The following is a 17859-nucleotide window of genomic DNA, read 5'->3' as shown; positions in this document are numbered from 1 at the left end:
CCATCTCCATCCCTGCCAGCACGAATCCTAAAGCGCGTCCAAGCCGTGGGCGTGGCGCCCGCTGGCGGTGGGCCCAAGCGGGTCTCCTCCGGTCCTCACGTGCGGCGCAGCTGGCGGCCCCTGTCATCTCACTTAGCCCTCTGCGACACCAACTGGCCAGAGCTCCCAGGCTCGGCGCCGCCGCATCGTTTCGTTGATGGATTGCGCCACCCGGTTCCGCATCCGAAACCCGTCGCCGGCAGCCGCCTCCCACGTCGCCGGCGAGAGGCGGCTACCCGGCGGCAGGGCGTCCTTCCGTCCCATGTCGTCGGCGGCTCCGGTGGAGGAGCCGGCGGCGGCGTCCGAGGCGAGGCGGCGGCCGTCCGGTGACTCCTTCATCCGGCGCCACCTCAGGACCCTCGCGCCGTACCAGCCCATCTTGCCGTTCGAGGTATACAGAAGCGCCCCACTGTTAGATTCCTTTCCGTGTTGGGGAAAGGCGCCTTTTGCTATGCGCGCGAGGTGCTCGTGTAAATGCCCCGCGGCGAGATTCTCTGGCCTTCGTTAAGGACGGAATGTAGCACAACGCAAATCACTGAGCGCTATAGTGTATTAATTTTTCAAGCTTGCTTTTGATGTTGCTTGGTGAGCATTGAGCCCTTATCTATTTGCTTTGGTGATGGATGAGGTCACAAGGGACATACGGGGTGATATCCCTTGGTGTATGCTCTTTGCTGATGATGTGGTGCTAGTTGACGAGAGTAGGGCAGGGGTTAATATGAAGTTAGAGCTGTGGAGACACACGTTAGAGTAGAGGGGGTTCAGACTGAGTAGGACCAAGACCGAGTATATGATGTGTGACTTTAGCCCGACTAGACATGAGGATGGGGGACGTTAGCCTCGAAGGTCAAGTGGTGGCCAAGAAGGATACTTTTCGGTATCTAGGATCAATGCTTCAGAAAGATGGAGACATTGATGAAGATGTTAGGCATAGAATTTCAGCCGGTTGGTTGAAGTGGCGGCAGGCTTCTGGCGTCCTCTGTGACAAGAAGGTGCCACAGAGGCTAAAAGGTAAGTTCTATAGGACGGCGATTCGCCCGGCGATGCTATACGGTGCTGAATGTTGGCCTACAAAAAGGCGACATGTCCAGCAACTGAGTGTAGCAGAGATGCGTATGCTGTGTTGGTTCTGCGGATATACAAGAAGGGATAGAGTCCGGAATGAAGAGATTCGAGATAGGGTCGGGTTGGCACCTATCGAGGAGAAGTTGATTCAACATCGGTTGAGATGGTTTGGACATGTACAACGGAGGCCTCCCGAGGCGCCGATGCGTAGTGGAGTTTTAAAGCGGGGCGATAATGTAAAGAGAGGTAGAGGTAGACCTAGACTAACTTGGGACGAGATGGTTAAAAGAGACCTTAAGGAGTGGAATATCGCTAAGGAATTAGCTATGGATAGGAGCGTGTGGAGATTAGCAATTAACGTACCTGAACTGACCTTTGTTACTTTTTGTTTAACCCCTAACTCTTCCTTTGGCTTGTGCCCTTTTTGTGTTCTTATTCCTGTTTTCTGTGGGTTTTATCTCTAGCCTACCCCAACTTGCTTAGGACAAAAGGCTAAGTTGCTGCTGCTGCTGCTGCTGCTTTTGATGTTGCTATGATATTATACTGTGTAGTAGTAGGTTTACGTTTGCTGAAAATTGGAGATCTTATCAGGTGCTATCTGCTCGGCTTAAGCTTAGACCAGAGGACATAATCAAGCTCGATGCAAATGAGAATCCATATGGTCCACCCCCAGAGGTAAATTCTTAATAAATCAGAAGTTAGACTTGGGGAACATGAACCAATTCTAAAAATCCTGAAATTCTATAATTCAGAGCTGTGCTCATTCATGTACTATAATAATAACCTTTCTTCGCTGTATGTAACTAAAGCATGACTTGTCCTCTATAGGTGGCTACCGCATTAGGTAATCTAAAGTTCCCCTATGTGTACCCTGATCCTGAAAGCCGCCACTTGCGTGCTGCTCTTGCCAAAGATTCTGGACTTGAATCAGAATACATACTTGTCGGATGTGGTGCAGATGAACTAATTGATTTAATTATGAGGTTAGCTTCCAGTTCTTGTACATCTCATTTTTTTTTAAAAAAATGATTCTTTATCTCAAAGGTCAAAGCTGACCTATTCTCTATTTCATAAATGGTGCAAATGCAGATGTGTACTTGAACCAGGTGACAAAATTGTTGATTGCCCTCCAACATTCACAATGTATGAGTTTGATGCTTCAGTAAATGGTGCACTTGTCATCAAGGGTGGGCAGCGTGTTATTTCTTGATTCTTGGATTTATTGTGGCTTCTGTCTACACTGTGCATCTTCTGATCATGATAATTTCTTGTTGTGCCATTCACCCTTCTCTAATGTAGTTCCAAGACTTCCGGATTTTTCTCTAGACGTTGAACGTATTGTTGAAGTGGTTGAACAGGAAAAGCCAAAATGCATATTTCTGACATCTCCAAACAATCCAGATGGCAGGTATATTTTTGTCATTCATAAGTGGAGCTATACTATTTAGTTGCTGTCCAGATTACCATATTTTGCTGAACTGTACTTTGATTCTATTTGTTCAGTGTAATCAATGATGAGGATCTTTTAAAGATACTTGATCTTCCAGTGCTTGTAGTGCTGGATGAAGCTTACATTGAATTTTCAAGCCTTCAGTCAAGGATGTCATGGGTTAAGAAGCATGATAATTTGATTGTTCTACGGACATTTAGCAAACGAGCAGGTTTGCGATTGTTGTTCTGCCCTTTTTAGTTAATATGCAAATGTTAATGTGTTCTGAAGAAACCAACAACTTCACTACTATGAGATCTTGAAATTGATGTTCGTTTTTCCCCTTGTGGCACCGCCTTGTGATCGCCTGATTGATTTCTGAACTTTGCTAAGGAAACTAATAATTCGATCATTGATTGTACTTTTGTTAGCTCATGCAAGCTGCTATATGCCAATCTTCACTTACTAAAGTTATTTGCTCTTAACAAACATATGGAAGACACGTTTGCTACACAATTATGAACTGAGAGGTTCAGGAATGTCTTACGAGTTATTAATAATGCAGGTTTAGCTGGTCTTCGTGTGGGTTATGGAGCATTTCCTCGAAGCATTATTGAGTATTTGCGGCGGGCCAAGCAGCCTTATAATGTTTCTGTGGCAGCAGAAGTTTCAGCATGTGCTGCATTGCAGAATCCAACCTATTTGGAGGTATCACTTTTACAAAGTCACTGTAATATTCTTTCCACAATTTCACTTTGTCTAACTCAGTATGCTTCCTGTTGAACGTTGTACAATGGAAGAATGTGAAAAATTTACTGGTAAAAGAGAGGAAGAGGCTGTTTGATCATCTAAAAGGGATACCATTCTTGAAACCGTTTCCCAGTCATTCTAACTTCATTCTCTGTGAGGTCACATCAGGAAAGGATGCAAAGAAAATAAAGGTTTGTTTTCCTTGTTATTGCACACTCGTTTCCATCCTGTTCCATTGAGATATCATAGTCACTTCTATTGGATTTTGAGGTTGGAAAATGTCCGAAATTGGAACATGAAGATTAGTCATCTCTGTTTCTCTTTCCAGACTACAATTGGTTGTCTGGAAAAGAATATCTTATATCTCTGTTCACATTTTCTAAGAAATGCACAAATGATTGAAACAGTATGGAATTTGCAACATTATTGATGTGCTTCTATTAATAACAAAAATTTCAGGAAGACCTTGCGAAGATGGGAGTGATGATCCGCCACTATGACAAGAAGGAATTGAAGGGGTATATTCGTATTTCGGTTGGGAAACCCGAGCACACTGATGCACTAATGAAAGGCCTAAATGCACTTCAATTGTGAGCACTAGCATACCATGACTAGTAATGGAAGCATTGAAGTACTTAACCAATATGTATGCGCCATGCAGTCTATAAAGAGGAGATTTGCATCATTCCAACATCTAAGCCCAAACCAACAAGGGCCAATTACTTTTCAACAACCATTTGGTTTAATAAGTCGAAAAGTCGATGATTTTAGCAAGGTTTGAGTTCCGTGTAAAAGTTGAATTCCATGTGGTTATTTTCTGGGTTGAGTTACTTGTTTGGTGGTTAATGGAGAACTGAAAATTCTGTAGGTAAATAAACGCCAACACTGCCATGTTGTTGGTTGTATTTGAGCAAAGGTTGTAAGACATTGCAAGCTTAAACCAAGGCCCTGTTTAGTTCAGTGCCTGTAAAGGCAAAATTTTTTTTCAAAGGAATCTTACCAATTTGAAGTACTAAATGAAGTCTATTTACAAAACTTTTTGCATGGATGGGTTGTAAATCACGAGACGAATCTAATGATGCTAATTAATCCATGATTAAGCAATAATTAGCAGATGGTTACTGTAGCATCACTGTTGCAAATCATGGATTAAGTAGGCTCATTAGATTCGTCTCGCGATTTACAGCCCATCCATGCAAAAAGTTTTGTAAATAGGCTTCATTTAGTACTTTAAATTAGCAAGATTCTTTTAAAAATTTTGCGTTTACGGGTGGGAACTAAACAGGGCCCAAATACATTAAGGAAAACTGTAGGAAGATGCAACAAGTTTCACTCATATGCTCCATGACGACAGTGCGCAAACGTTGCGTGTCAGCCGTGACAGCAGCCAGCCGCAGGGTTCCCGCCATGCTGCCGCATCTTGACAGGTGCACACTGGTACTGGCTGGCGAGCGTGCCTTCCTTGACGATGTGAGAAAACCTGTGACCCTTGAGCCAGGTTATGACTAACATCTAAACAAGAGGACAGAACCCCGGATGGCCGGATATGCACATAGTAAAGGAGATTCAGGCTTGCATTCAGCTAATCCCAGAGGTGAAATTCAAGAAGGTCAGAACAGAGTACAACGCAGTAGTTCATGAGCTGACTCAATTAGCAAAGAGGACGACGCATTATGCTGTATGGAGAGGTAGTAGTGCTCCATCTTGCATTCTTGCGTAAGCGAACTACTCTCTCCTCTGGATGAGATAAGCACTCTTTTCTTTAAAAAAATTAAGAATTGCTATTTTCGTATACTAACTCCTAAAACGGCAAAAAAGCATTCGATCCTTTTCGTGTCGCCGCGAGGCGAGAACGCTACACGCGACCTTCCTGTGCCCATATTCCATCCTTGTTCGGCATGGCGCTTCATCAAATGGCAAACTTTATTCTCGCGAACCCTCTTCCAAATCTCCCCAAAAGCCATCGCCTTCGCGCTCTCGAGCCAACAGTAATGGCAGTATCGATGCATGAGCCATCGATCATAGGCCGCCGCGAAACCTTGCTATTACAAAAAGCACCCTCCCCGGAAGCAGTAGCTCCTCCGGGATGCGCATGCCGCGGCTGCCCCTCCTCCTCAAGATCGCCGCGGCGGCGGCCGCCGGGGCGCTGGCGCTCATTGTCGCGGCGCGCCTCCGCCGGGAGGATGCCGTGGCATCCCTCCGCAGGGAGATCCGCGAGGCGCTCGCGAACCTCGTCGCCGACGACGAGGACGGCGACGGCGACGGCGGCGGGAGCGCCAAGGAGGACGCCTCGCCGCCGCCGCCGCCGTCCGTGCTGGTCACGGGGTTCCGGGCCCACGGCAAGAGCTCGCTGGTGAACACGGCGTGCCGCGCGCTGGCGGCCGAGGACGGCCCGCTGCTGCTGCGCGCGGAGGCGTCGCCGCCCGGCGGCGGGACCGACGGGCCCAGGCGGCGGCAGAGGGTCAAGGCCGTGGTGTCCGGGGCCGACGGCGACGGCAAGGGGGACGGCGACGTGGTGGAGCTGCTTGACGCGCCGCCGCTCCCCGAGGCGGTGAGGCTCACGAGGGATGACATCGACGCCGCGATCAGCGGGGGGAACCCGGAGTGCGTGGTGCTCGTGCTGCGCTGCGACGCGCCCGCCAAGGAGCGGAACGCCGCCATCAAGCGCCTCCCGGAGATTTCTGCTGCCGCCAGGAACAAAGGTCAGTCTGCTTTCAGAAGGTTCTAGAACTTCTCGTGGGCTTCGACGTGTCGCGCTATTTATACTGGGCCGTCTCCTAGAGAGGCCCAACCAACATTGGGGCCTTGGATTTCCTTCAAAGAAAAGAAATGAGACCATGGAGCTTGTAGCGATTGTTAGTAATCGCTGTTGAATTTTCCTGTTGAAGTGTCTTTTGCCTATCAATTTAAAAATCCACCTATAGTAAGTCTTGCAACTAACATTGGCCTTTTTGTTTCTTTAATTTCGTTCACACCAAGGTAATATTGATCTGCCTTCGCGGAAAAGAAAGTGAAGATTTAGTACTCGACACTTTAATACTCCCTCCGTTCTAAATTTTTATTACGTATTTAGACATAATGCTTATCTTGATGCATAGCAAAAGCTATATATCTACATTTGACAAAACAATCTACATTTTAAAACGGAGGGAGTATGTGTTTGTAAAATATTGTCACAAGGCTGAATCTAATTGTCCCTAGCATCTTAACAGGGCTTAATTTGATCATTGTATTGACTTTTAAGAAGGCCATGAGATCAATTAGGCATGCTGAAGAGCTTCTACGGGAGGTTTCTTTCAGGGCCCGAACTGATTGTGTCTACTTCATCGAGAACTACACTTGGAGCAACAATGGGCCCAACCTCTGCCATCCACCTGTCATCAAGAACAACTTTGAGACGCATTTCACAGTGCTGACAATTATTCGACAGTGTCTTGAGTTCATCAAGCTAAATAGGAGCCAGTCCAAGGACAATAAGAATGGCAACCAGGCAAAACCAGATGAGCCCAAACCTAAGCAGGCAAAACTAGATGAGCCCAAACCTAAGCAGGCAAAACCAGATGAGCCCAAACCTAAGAATCCACCAGCAGAAGCTAAGCAATGCCGGAAATTCAATGACTCCAGTGTAAGACTTTTCTTCAACAGCCCAGAAACTTGAATCTTCATTGCTTTGCACAGGTATGGTCTATTGCAGGCTAATGTAGATATACTTGTATAGCACTGAGATAGTCTGACATGCTGCACCGAATGTACTATCGTCCATTCGTTACATGAAGATACATGTCCTTTTTATCAGCCATTGGCGTATAGTTGATGTACTTCTGGTTTCTCATTTTTCTGGATTCATAAAGCAAGGGGGAAAACCCCTCTTGCCAAATAATATCATTAAGATAATATCACTTCTTACATCTCTAAATCACCAATATTTATAAGAAAGCATTACATGTATATAGAATCCCTTGTTTATACGTCATAATTAACCCCCAGTATAGTCAAGCCGTAAGCTACTTGTACATCTAAAGATTATTTTCATAGACGGAATATGAATGGACCAACAATGTTGGCCTGCCTTATTCGCTTTGTAGCCAATCAATTTAGTAATCCAGGCACCAGCAATAGTAGTCTGATGCTGAAAGTGCAAGGAGTTCTTCTGGGCTCATCCTCTCCAGCTCTCTCTGCCTCCAGGCTGGGTAGTTGTTCTGGACCTCACCTGAACCAGAGTTGTAATCTCTCGGGTGAGCTTGTGATCGCATCCTGATGTACAGCCTCATTGCTGCCACACAGTCCTCATAGGGGTCCTCAATGCCTGTTTGAATCTCATACCTACAATTGGATGCAAAAACAATCTATTTAGCATTACTCAGATATTAAAGAGCAGGTTGATTGTGTAGATTAGCCTAGCTAGTGACATACCCCAGATATGCTTGTGTAAGGTACTTCAGGGAGTTACTCATCTTGCTAGTCTTCATCAGAGGCGGGTATTTTGCAGTGTCCCTGCACATGCATAATAATGTGTCAAAAGACAACTGAGTGGCAACTTTGACACCTGATTCCTGAACATAGCTCAGTAAACAAGATCTATATATGTTAGAAAGATGCAAGACTATAATCCACTGACTTAGCTATCTTTTGCTCCTAACCTGATCATGAATGCTGGGTACTCCAACCCTAGGCGCTCAAGATCATGGTCCAGGCCATGGCCAACCAGAATCTTGGCCCTTCCATAACTCCTTGGGCGTAACTTCCACAGAGGCTCCCCATTGCACAGGATCTCCTGAATCCTCCTCTGTGCAACCTTCAGTGGCATTGCGTCCCTCAAGTACTCTGGCCTTATCCCAGTTACTTCATACCTGAACACACAAGTAATTGGTCATCTCATTTTCAGAAAGCGGTCCATCCAAATCTCTACTGTCTAGTTTCAAGCATAGTGTTCATTGAATGATGAGTAATGCTTTCTTTCTGGTTTCGCTGGCCTGGTAATTTCTCTTCTACCATCACTTAGACATGGTAGACAGTTGGTCTGGAGAAGTGATGGAATGAAATGTTACCTGTAGTTGGTAACAGGAGCTGTAGGTTTGACATAGGTCTGGAAGATGATATTCTCGTCTTCTCCAATGAGGCACACCCTTGCACAAAGGTCCACTGAGCCGTCATTCACTCCTCCGACCATTTTGCAAGCCAGAGCAACCGCACGGCCGGTTATGCCGCCCCTGGGCATCTGGGACCGCATGGAAAGGAAAAAAAATGTTAGAATCTAGTATCAACCAAAGTCACAACAAAGGGAAGTCTATGCATCTGAGTTCAAAAATGGACTGAATATACTGTATACATGATGAATAGAGTAGAAATCAATAAACCATTACCGGAGCAGCACGGGTGTATTGGCAGGCAGCACGGTGATGTCTGACGGCAGCGTTGCTGTCAAAGATGTTGAGGCAGATGCTGCAGCCGCGAACGCTGAAGACCCGCGCGCACTCCACCTTCGGCAAAGGCCCTGAAGATGGAGAACAAGAAGCGTCAGAAACCACGCTCGTTGAGCAGTAAGCTGCCGTCTTTTCCTCTCGGCAAGTTCTTTTTTTTTGCATACCGATGAGATGCTCCCTGAGCGACTCGAAGGAGCGGCAGTGCTTGCCGCAGACGCCGCACCTGGGCTCGTGCACCGAGTGGTAGTTCACCTTCATGTGCTCCACCAGGTGCTCCATCCTGTTGTACTGCCTGTAGCAGGCCGCGCATTTGTTCCTGATCATGGAGGACATACATGCATATCTTCAGTTTGATGCATAGATTAACCTGGCCTTCCTGATTACAGGACGACATAGAGGGTCAAATGCAGGATCAACTGCAATCTGACTTGTTTCATGGTTACAAGAAATGGACATGTTTCAAGCCTTAGTAAGATTGGTAATTGGGGTGCCTTAGCTTGAGTTTTCTGCATATGCCTATAAGGGATAGGTGCAGCATAGCTTGATATCAATGCTGAAAACTGAAAGAACAGCATCTCTTATCATCTTACCTCAAGGTCTCCGAGGACTCCCTCCTGCTGTCCATGACTCAGATTCCTACACTTCGGTCAAGGGTTCCTGAGGAGGGATCGAGCTCGAGGCTGGCCAGGATAGGCCGTGCCGGGAGGCTATTTATAGGCTGCCTAGAGATAGAACCTTCACGAGGGAAGACCCGCAGCCTTGGCAATCTGGAAAATAAAAGTTGCAGTTATCCTAAGCTAAGTGCCTAGTATCTCCTTTTTCTGAGCATGCTAAGTACCTAGTACTATGGTACCTTGTCACTTTCAGTCCTCCTCTTTTAGGACGATGGTTTGAGATAAAATACACCAGTTTACTACCTAGTGAGCAGCAGCATTTGCATATGAAAAGATTTTTTTCTTTTGAAAAACCCAGAACATTGCCGGCATTCATTAATAAGAAGAATGGAGTTTTACACGCTGCACTATCAAAAGTCCTAGGCAGTTATCAAGATTGGCTCTTTCTCAGAGAGTAGTTTGAGAATAACAATAGCTTACTGCACTTGATGGCCTATATATGCATGAATCAAATGTACATGCATTGTCTGCTTGCCAAGGGCTAAATTGTATGACTGCATGTCATGCTGTCGTGTGCTGGGTGTGCTGGCTAGCAGCATTTCCCGCTGCAGCCTACAAGAAGTCGAGGCAGAAGCTGTTATGCGAGCAAGCGCCGAGAGACTTCCGATTTATTGTTAGAGATTTAGACCCCCGGTGAAATTTTTTAACCTCCTACGTATATTCTAAAGTTCAATACACAGTGGCCCGTAACATCGGAGTCTTCTGGTTGGATTTGACTAGTATTTAGCTAGCTGGCTAGCTAGATGAGTATTATATGCACCGTTAAGTATGTGTTGTTGGGTATGTTAAGGATGACACAAAGCACCGTTGTATTGATGGTAAGTGTATTGAACCTGTCATGCGCGTGAGCGCCGAGCGACTTTCGATTTATTATAAGAGATTCAGACCTCAGTAGCCCGTAACATCGGAGTCTTCAGGTTGGATTTGGCTGGTATTTAGCTAGCTGTCTACCTAGATGAGTATTATATGCATAGTTGAGTATGCGTTGTTGGTTATGTTAAGGACGATAGTTGAATAACCTAAGTACAAAGCGTTGCTACCGAGAGCTACGTACCCGTTTGCTCGTCCAACAGTACCGACCTGACGCCATTTTTGGTCCATCGTATGCTCACTGCTCTGACCTGAAGAACGCTATCATATTGACCATTTCACGTCGTGATCGCGCTCTTTCTTGGTCAAGATCACAGTGTCTGCCGGCCGCCGGTCCTCTCAAAGTTCGAATTTACCGTAATCTTCATCCTGTATTACTGCGTTCAAGTTGCCGGCAATGGTGAACGTCAGACGGTTAAGTCTGCTTGCAAGCAAGGCTGGCTGAGATCCTGCGTCCATGGAGGCTGGAGCTTGCTAGCTCTCCAGTCCCAGAGCACCTTGTTTGTTGGCCACTTGCTAGCTACTTCCGTTGACCACTGCGGGATCGGAGCTAGCTCACGGCCTGTCGGTCTCCCTGCAGTGTGCATCCGCGCGCAGGTTCACCACACGAACTCGGAATTAAAGCGGCGGCCGTTCATGCATATCCGGCTGGCCGGAGAAGACGGGAGATGCAAAGAGGAGGATCGGAGCCGTACGTGCATGCGAGAAAGCACGGGGGCGACATGGACACGGGCATTCTCCTGCCGCCAGGGCTAGAGGGTTCGCTTCATTCTCAGCCGGGACGGGACGGTCATGGGCGAGAAAGGAGGAGATTCCCGGTCAAAAAGACGGCCGTGGAAAGGCGGGTGGCCGACGGCGACCACTGCATCTCCCCCGGCCGGGATGGCTAAAGATATGGTGCTCCATCTCTCGTCCAGCGGAGCGGCCGGGGCGATCGACCGGCGAGGGCAAAGCGAGCCGGCCGGTAGCGGCCCCGGAGCCTAGTCAAAGGAACCCGGCCGGGGCGACGGCGACGGCGGCGGATTCCCTGCACGCCCGTCGTCTGGCCGATCGGGCTCGAGCGGCACGGTGGCGACCGCGACCGGTGCCCGCCGCGCGGCATCAGGATCTCTATCTCCAATTCTTCTGTCTCCTGCGCGCCGTCCCCCCGGCCTGCTCCTAGTCCTCTCGCTTGCTGCTTTGCAATGATAGGAGGTAGGACCCATCGCTGCTGGCTCTCCTTTTGCTCGATCAAATGCGTCAGCGTCACCTTTCCTGTGTCACTCATCTCATGTCGTCTCAGGCTTCTTGCAGCTGTGGGAGTTTATTAGCAGTTCCATGATGCTCTTGCTTTTCGATGATTAAGGAACTTTGCGATCTTAATGATGGGTATCTTCTATTTGTCTCCACATGCGACTGCTGTCAGAGCTGCTGTTTGGTGTATCTATGTATCTATGTGAGCAAATTGTTTGGTGTGTAAAACTTCAGCCAAACATGAGTTTTTAAACAATTTTTTAGTCTACAATTGCAATAAGATGGCTTTAGCCAAACATTTCTGACGACGTACCTTGAACTTCATCCTCACGACTTCGATCGGTCAAACCTCAAACTTGGCAATAGTGCCAAAGTTGATCTTTTTTCGGAGAATGGTGACAAAAAAAGAAGATGCAACAACAGTGGTGGTTGGCATATCCAGTGCTCCATGCGGATGAGGTGCTCTGATGGTACAATCGATAAGATGCACATCCAAAAGTATATAAAAAAGATTTGACAGAAAGATGAATGGATACGACCTGCAATCCTCTGTATCCATATTAAATTTGAGCTTGAACAAAAACTTTTGCAAGGCGAAACAAATAAGAGAAATCAGTATATGGATACATGTAGGTTACACCATTACGGATCATACATGGACATGTATGGGTGCAACCTTGCATACCTTCCGTATTCTTGCTGGAGAGTTTGAAGCGATTTTAGAGGATTTCTGTGAGAAGTTCTTCTAGGCCATAGTACATTTCTATGATTATGTTTATAGGACACTAAAAAGCAAATAAAAGTTACTCGAGTTAAGTAAATGGATATGGAGCAAGTCTATTGAAATAAGTGATGACACTAGAGCCCAAACAAATGGGAATATTAGTGTGGAAGGCCCATATTATTAAAAGTATATTTATCAAGAAGAAATCACTTATAGTGGTGGCAGAAAGAATGTGACTTAAAGCACAAACTAATGGTCAAACTAGGATGATACATGCATACTTGGATTGCGGCAGGGTACAAAGGCCAGCTCCTGGTAAAAAAAAACTTGTGCACCTCATCTCTCCTTCTTAAATTCCATGTTTTGGCCTTCTGCTTAGTTACATGTTCTTGTTTTAGATCAAATAATAGATCATATGCGTTCGTTGCAATACAGTGAGATGGTTTATGTTTATAGGGTGCCTAGGCGTGCCTGTGGATTGTGTTTCAGAACAAAATCACACATGATTGTTATGTATATTCCTACTATAGCTTCATTGTGTTGGATTGTAGTGCGAAGCTTACTCACATTTCCTTAAGCATTTGTATGGTTCTCTCTCTCTCTCTCTCTCTCTCTCTCTCTCTCTCTCTCTCTCTCTCTCTCTCTCTCTCTCCCTCCCTCTCTCCCTCCCTCCCTCCCCAACTACATTAGATGATACCTGAAAAGGAGACCAGTGGGCCATGTGATTAGATCTGTCTGGCCTTGTGTTCGTGGAAATGCATGTGAAGGAACTGGCGCGTGTTAGGCTGTGCTATACATTTTTCTATACCAGCAAGCAGTACGACACTATTTTTTCTTCATCATACTGTCCACATCAATGTGTTCATTCCATATAGGTAAAATTGTCATTTTAACTCGCCATTTAACCCTCTTCTAACAGGCAGCTAATGGAAATGGAATAAGAGGGATGCAGAACTTTTTCTAGTGGCACGCAAGGCAACCTAAGATCAATGGCATTCAGGGAATCCATATAAATTTTAGTGTCATTGAGGGAATTTACTCAGAAATCTATTGGTGCCTTTATAGTTTAAATAGATAACATTCCTCTGTGTAAAAGATATTCACAAAAAAAGAAAGTCGATCAAAGGGAGAGTTGGAGTACGGGAACCAATGCTCACATTTCCATAGGTAGATAACATGCTGCCTCTAGATGCATGAGCTAAGACTCGCTACGAACTAGCAAAAGCTTCAAAATATATATGAAATTCGTTTAAAAAAATGAAGTTGCTATTTGTATGTCCTTGCAGCATATATTTAAATTCTAAATTGTTCATTAAGCACCGAGCTATTTGATCAATATATTATTCTCGTTCTTATGTTACTATGTGATTATTAGGTGACTAACGAAACGTATCGCGTCCCATCGTGATGGCACGTGGGGCTAGTACTGTTGCATTAAGCATCCAACGCTCAATGCGTTATATTGGCCAACTTTAAGGTTATTCCTTGTAAAGCTGCGAAGATTCATACGCAAGCTACCAGATATGCAGAAGAGAGCGTGAATGAGATTCCCCCTGCCACTACGCCTTCACCTTCGGAGTGATGCTTTGCTTATCGTGTTCGTAGCTAAAGCTGCTAGTACCTTTACAATTCTATATAGCTGAATTGTCTTGCCATCTGGCTAATCTGATGACATGAAGATAATGCAGTACATGCTCTAATAAACATGTAATTATCAGTCATTTCTTTTTGTAAAAACTGCATGAGGAATACATATAGTTTCTTGGATTGTATTCGCCTTTGGAATTTGTTGATGATTGGTGGTAGATGACTAGGTGCAACTATTAGATATTGCGTGGCTGGCTGCAGCTGCTGGCTGCTGCACTACAGAACAGGGTACTCCCTACGTCTCATGAAAAGTGCACAAAGAGTGCAATTCTACAAAGAGTGCAATTCTAGAGATTGGATCTTCAACTACCTACCTAATCAAGGGGTCAGATTTGATTTACATACAAAACTAATCGCATGCGGCAAATAAATGAGGGTATTTGAATCTTTGCACGCTACCACTAATCTATCTAAAATAAACTAGAATCGCACTTTTTATGGAAAGGAGGGAGTAATCTTTTATTACAAACTTTGGCTGCATCTTTCTCTTGCATCTATAACAAAACACAACCTGGTGGTATGAGGTTTGTTTTATCATTAACCCGGATATAATTGTATCAATCAATTGTTAAAACTAGCAAAATTCACATTGAGATTAAGCCGCTTATATATAGATTTCGTTATCAAAGTGACATACAGCTCATGGCTAGAGGTGCTAAGCCGCATGGAGCACATGCATGTGTTGCTCAGAGAAACAAGAAAGGTGGTCAATTGGCATCGGAGCCGGCCGCCCTTCTTGCATCAGATGCTCTTCCATCTCTGTCCGGCGCTGAAAACATGCCGTGCAGCATATGCATGGATATCTGACAAAACTAAAGCATTGACGGATCCGGCTGACAGTGCTGTGCTGTTGAGATAAGACTATACTACATCAACTTCAACATAAGCAACTACTACATCTTTTTATTATTATTTTTAAAACAAAAACACACGGCACAACCATTTCACAGAGCCCATTTGGCGCCTAAGCAAATTAAACCAGCGATGCCCAGGAGGACTGGAGGAGGAAGAGGCTTGCAGGAGCGGCTCTGGCTTGGCCCCGGCCAAACCGGCTCGACCTGGACGCTCCTGAGGCCACGCACCGCCGGCCGACCCCACTCCGCCGCCGTACTGCACGACGGCGACACGTCGTCAGCTTGGGTTTCTTCCTCCTGAGACAGCCCGGGAGCGTTCCGAGTGCGCCGAGAGGATGCCATGAGGAAACGCCCTGGAATCGTGCCAAGAACCCGTGTGTAGCTTTGTTGACTCGTTAAGTTATAACGACAGGGCCGGTTTTTGTTTCACAAGCGAAACTACGGGTGGTAAAAGATTTTAAATTTTAGGCTAGATAATCTAAGAACCAAACTTTTAAAGAGCTAGACTCTAATTTTATATAATTTTAAGCTAAAAATAAATTGTGAAGAGTACGCTAGAATTTATAGTTTACCACCGATTGTTTTCTGACTTTTCTTTTTCCCCCTCAGTTCGTTTCCCTGCTTGGTTGGCATTGCTGCACGAGGAAAGGTGGCGGGGGAACAGTTGAGGTTCTTGATGCACGCCACGCCGTCGGCTCGCCTGAAGAGTTGTCCGCCCGCCGCCTCTCGCCTCTTGGCCGGTGACCCGCCGGACGCTGAGGCTGTCTGCCATGTGGGCCGTCGTTGGCGTTTCTTTCCTTTTTGGCTGTGATTGGGCCTGCGTCTGTTCGCGGGCTTAGGGGCAGGCGCAGTAGGTTTTTGGTCCAGCAGTATCTTGGTGGGCCGGTTCGCTCGACTTTCCTCTCGATGCCTACGCCGCCGGCCCTTTAGCCTGCTACGGCTTCGGGTGGTTGTGCTGTTCCGTCTCCACCACGATCTCATTCATGTCGTCTCCATGCTCTGTCGTGGTCGTGCCGGGACAATCCTTATCCTTTGGGATTGGCTTTGGGCCTTTCCTGCGCAGCTTAGGTGGAAGGCGAAGAAGGCCCCCTTCCGGGGGGGGCCCGAGCCATCAGTGAGATACCACTCTGGAAAAGCTCGGATTCTAACCTTGTGTCAGACCCGCGGGCCAAGAGACAGTCTCAAGTAGACAGTTTCTATGGGGCGTAGGCCTCCCAAAAGGTAACGGAGGCGTGCAAAGGTTTCCTCGGGCCAAACGGACATTGGTCCTCGAGTGCAAAGGCAGAAGGGAGCTTGACTGCAAGACTCACCCGTCGAGCAGAGACGAAAGTCGGCCTTAGTGATCCGACGGTGCCGAGTGGAAGGGCCGTCGCTCAACGGATAAAAGTTACTCTAGGGATAAGAGGCTGATCTTCCCCAAGAGTCCACATCGACGGGAAGGTTTGGCACCTCGATGTCGGCTCTTCGCCACCTGGAGCTGTAGGTGGTTCCAAGGGTTGGGCTGTTCGCCCATTAATGCGGTACGTGAGCTGGGTTCAGAACGTCGCTTCGGACTCGCTCGAAGCGAACCCTCCGGTTATGGATTTTGGTTGAGGAACGCCGCGGCAGCGGTTCTCCGTTTGGATTTGGGCTTTGCGGAGGTGCGTAGGCAACTTCGGTCCCTTTTATTTCAGCTTCTGACTAATTTTAAAGGTTCAATTTTGAAAAATTTAAAAAATCAGATGACTCTCATTCTGAATTATCGATTCTGGATTACGAGATTTATCTAATTTTTGAATTTTTCAAAAATGAACTCTCAAAATTGGTCACAAGCTTAAACAAACGGAGAGCCAGTGTCTCCATCTGTCACCGCCTACTTTGGTTTAATTGCTGAAAATTTTGAAGAGGCGCCAAAAAAGGTTGGATCCCTGGCTCCCGGCAGGTCCTGAATTCAAACCCCGCCCAAATACCTCGTGACCAAAAGCTTCTTCCCTCTCCCAAATTTCAAAAGCACGACGACTGCACTGCCTACTTTCAAGTTTCAGCTGTATGTCTGCAGGCTACATATTCAGATGCCGAGGGCGCAAACCTGAAAACGCAAAGCATAGTCTTCTCTTAAGATTTTTAGCAGAGTGATAGGGCGCAAAAGATTGATATTTGAAGGACCTGGAATTTGGAACGAAAGGAACATTGGAACCGAAAAATCAAACCCCATACTCCATTACCGAATTCCGAATTCAAAAACAAGAACAAACTGCCTCTAGGGACAATCACACTGTTGACAAGTAAATCTTGAAAAGTAGCACATCAAGAATCACAAGCCAATCAAGAGATTCTGCTAGCATAATATCACAAACATCGGATTACTGATCAAGTGTCAGATAACAATAGCCTTCCATTACCACCACGATAATTCATACAGGTCCAAAGCCACCAGAACAGTCACTACACCACACCAGCCAAGTCTCCGAACTACCACTGCACAAACAAGCCTTTCATAGTCTAAGACGAGGTGAACTTGGTGACGGCCTTGGTGCCCTCTGACACGGCGTGCTTTGCGAGCTCCCCGGGGAGGACGAGGCGCACCGAGGTCTGGATCTCGCGGGAGGTGATGGTCGGTTTCTTGTTGTAACGGGCGAGCTTGGCGGCCTCCGCGGCGAGCTTCTCGAAGATGTCGTTGATGAAGGAGTTCATGATGGACATGGCCTTGGAGGAGATGCCGATGTCGGGGTGCACCTGCTTGAGGACCTTGAAGACGTAGATCTTGTACGACTCCACGCTCTTCTTGGCCTTCTTCTTCCCCTTCTTGTCGCCGCCCTCCTTGCCGGCGGACTTGCCCGCCGGGAGCCGCTTCTCCGCCTTGGGCTTCTTGCCCGCGGGGGCCTTCTCCGCTGGCGCCGCCTTCTCCGCGGGCTCCTCCTCTGCGGGCTTCTTGGCCGCCGGCTTCTTCTCCGCCTTGGGCGCCATGTATGCCGGTCGGATTCTCTCGGTGGTGGAGGAACGAGGGTTTGCTCGGTTGGAATACGAGGATGCGTTGGGAAGTTGCGGAGGATTTGTGGGGAAGAAGGGGGGACGGGGGCGATTCCTTTATAGAGGAAAAGCGGTGCGCGCTGATTGGTAGAAGGGCGGTCGCCGCGGATTGCTGGCGTGGAGGAGCGCAAACCGTTGGTGC

The 17859-nt window shown here is 46.9% G+C and overlaps 4 protein-coding genes across 4 annotated transcripts; 2 read left to right on the top strand and 2 right to left on the bottom strand.

The window, feature by feature from the left end:
- Window positions 1-112: 112 nt before the first annotated feature.
- Window positions 113-4243, top strand: LOC112889112 (histidinol-phosphate aminotransferase, chloroplastic-like). Its single transcript, XM_025955605.1, has 9 exons — window positions 113-430; window positions 1696-1779; window positions 1933-2087; window positions 2194-2291; window positions 2404-2512; window positions 2608-2765; window positions 3099-3241; window positions 3334-3474; window positions 3743-4243. Exons 1-9 carry the CDS (start codon window positions 197-199, stop codon window positions 3875-3877), a joined length of 1257 nt encoding a protein of 418 aa, XP_025811390.1. The 5' UTR covers window positions 113-196; the 3' UTR covers window positions 3878-4243.
- Window positions 4244-5270: 1027 nt separating this feature from the next.
- Window positions 5271-7105, top strand: LOC112894806. Its single transcript, XM_025962621.1, has 2 exons — window positions 5271-5985; window positions 6496-7105. Exons 1-2 carry the CDS (start codon window positions 5370-5372, stop codon window positions 6939-6941), a joined length of 1062 nt encoding a protein of 353 aa, XP_025818406.1. The 5' UTR covers window positions 5271-5369; the 3' UTR covers window positions 6942-7105.
- An 83-nt stretch (window positions 7106-7188) lies between these two features.
- LOC112894795 (RNA exonuclease 4-like) lies at window positions 7189-9380 on the bottom strand. The gene is made up of 7 exons (XM_025962611.1): window positions 9297-9380; window positions 8871-9022; window positions 8647-8777; window positions 8332-8501; window positions 7924-8133; window positions 7697-7777; window positions 7189-7606 (listed from the first exon to the last, which is right to left on the bottom strand). Exons 1-7 carry the CDS (start codon window positions 9329-9331, stop codon window positions 7378-7380), a joined length of 1008 nt encoding a protein of 335 aa, XP_025818396.1. The 5' UTR covers window positions 9332-9380; the 3' UTR covers window positions 7189-7377.
- Window positions 9381-17001: 7621 nt separating this feature from the next.
- LOC112889766 (histone H2B.5) lies at window positions 17002-17751 on the bottom strand. The gene has a single exon (XM_025956541.1). The coding sequence runs from the start codon at window positions 17652-17654 to the stop codon at window positions 17190-17192; it is 465 nt and encodes a 154-aa protein (XP_025812326.1). The 5' UTR covers window positions 17655-17751; the 3' UTR covers window positions 17002-17189.
- Window positions 17752-17859: the final 108 nt, after the last annotated feature.

Source organism: Panicum hallii, chromosome 1, assembly GCF_002211085.1.
Source record: "Panicum hallii strain FIL2 chromosome 1, PHallii_v3.1, whole genome shotgun sequence".
NCBI classification, from domain to species: domain Eukaryota; kingdom Viridiplantae; phylum Streptophyta; class Magnoliopsida; order Poales; family Poaceae; genus Panicum; species Panicum hallii.
This window is presented reverse-complemented; position numbering and strand designations above follow the sequence as displayed.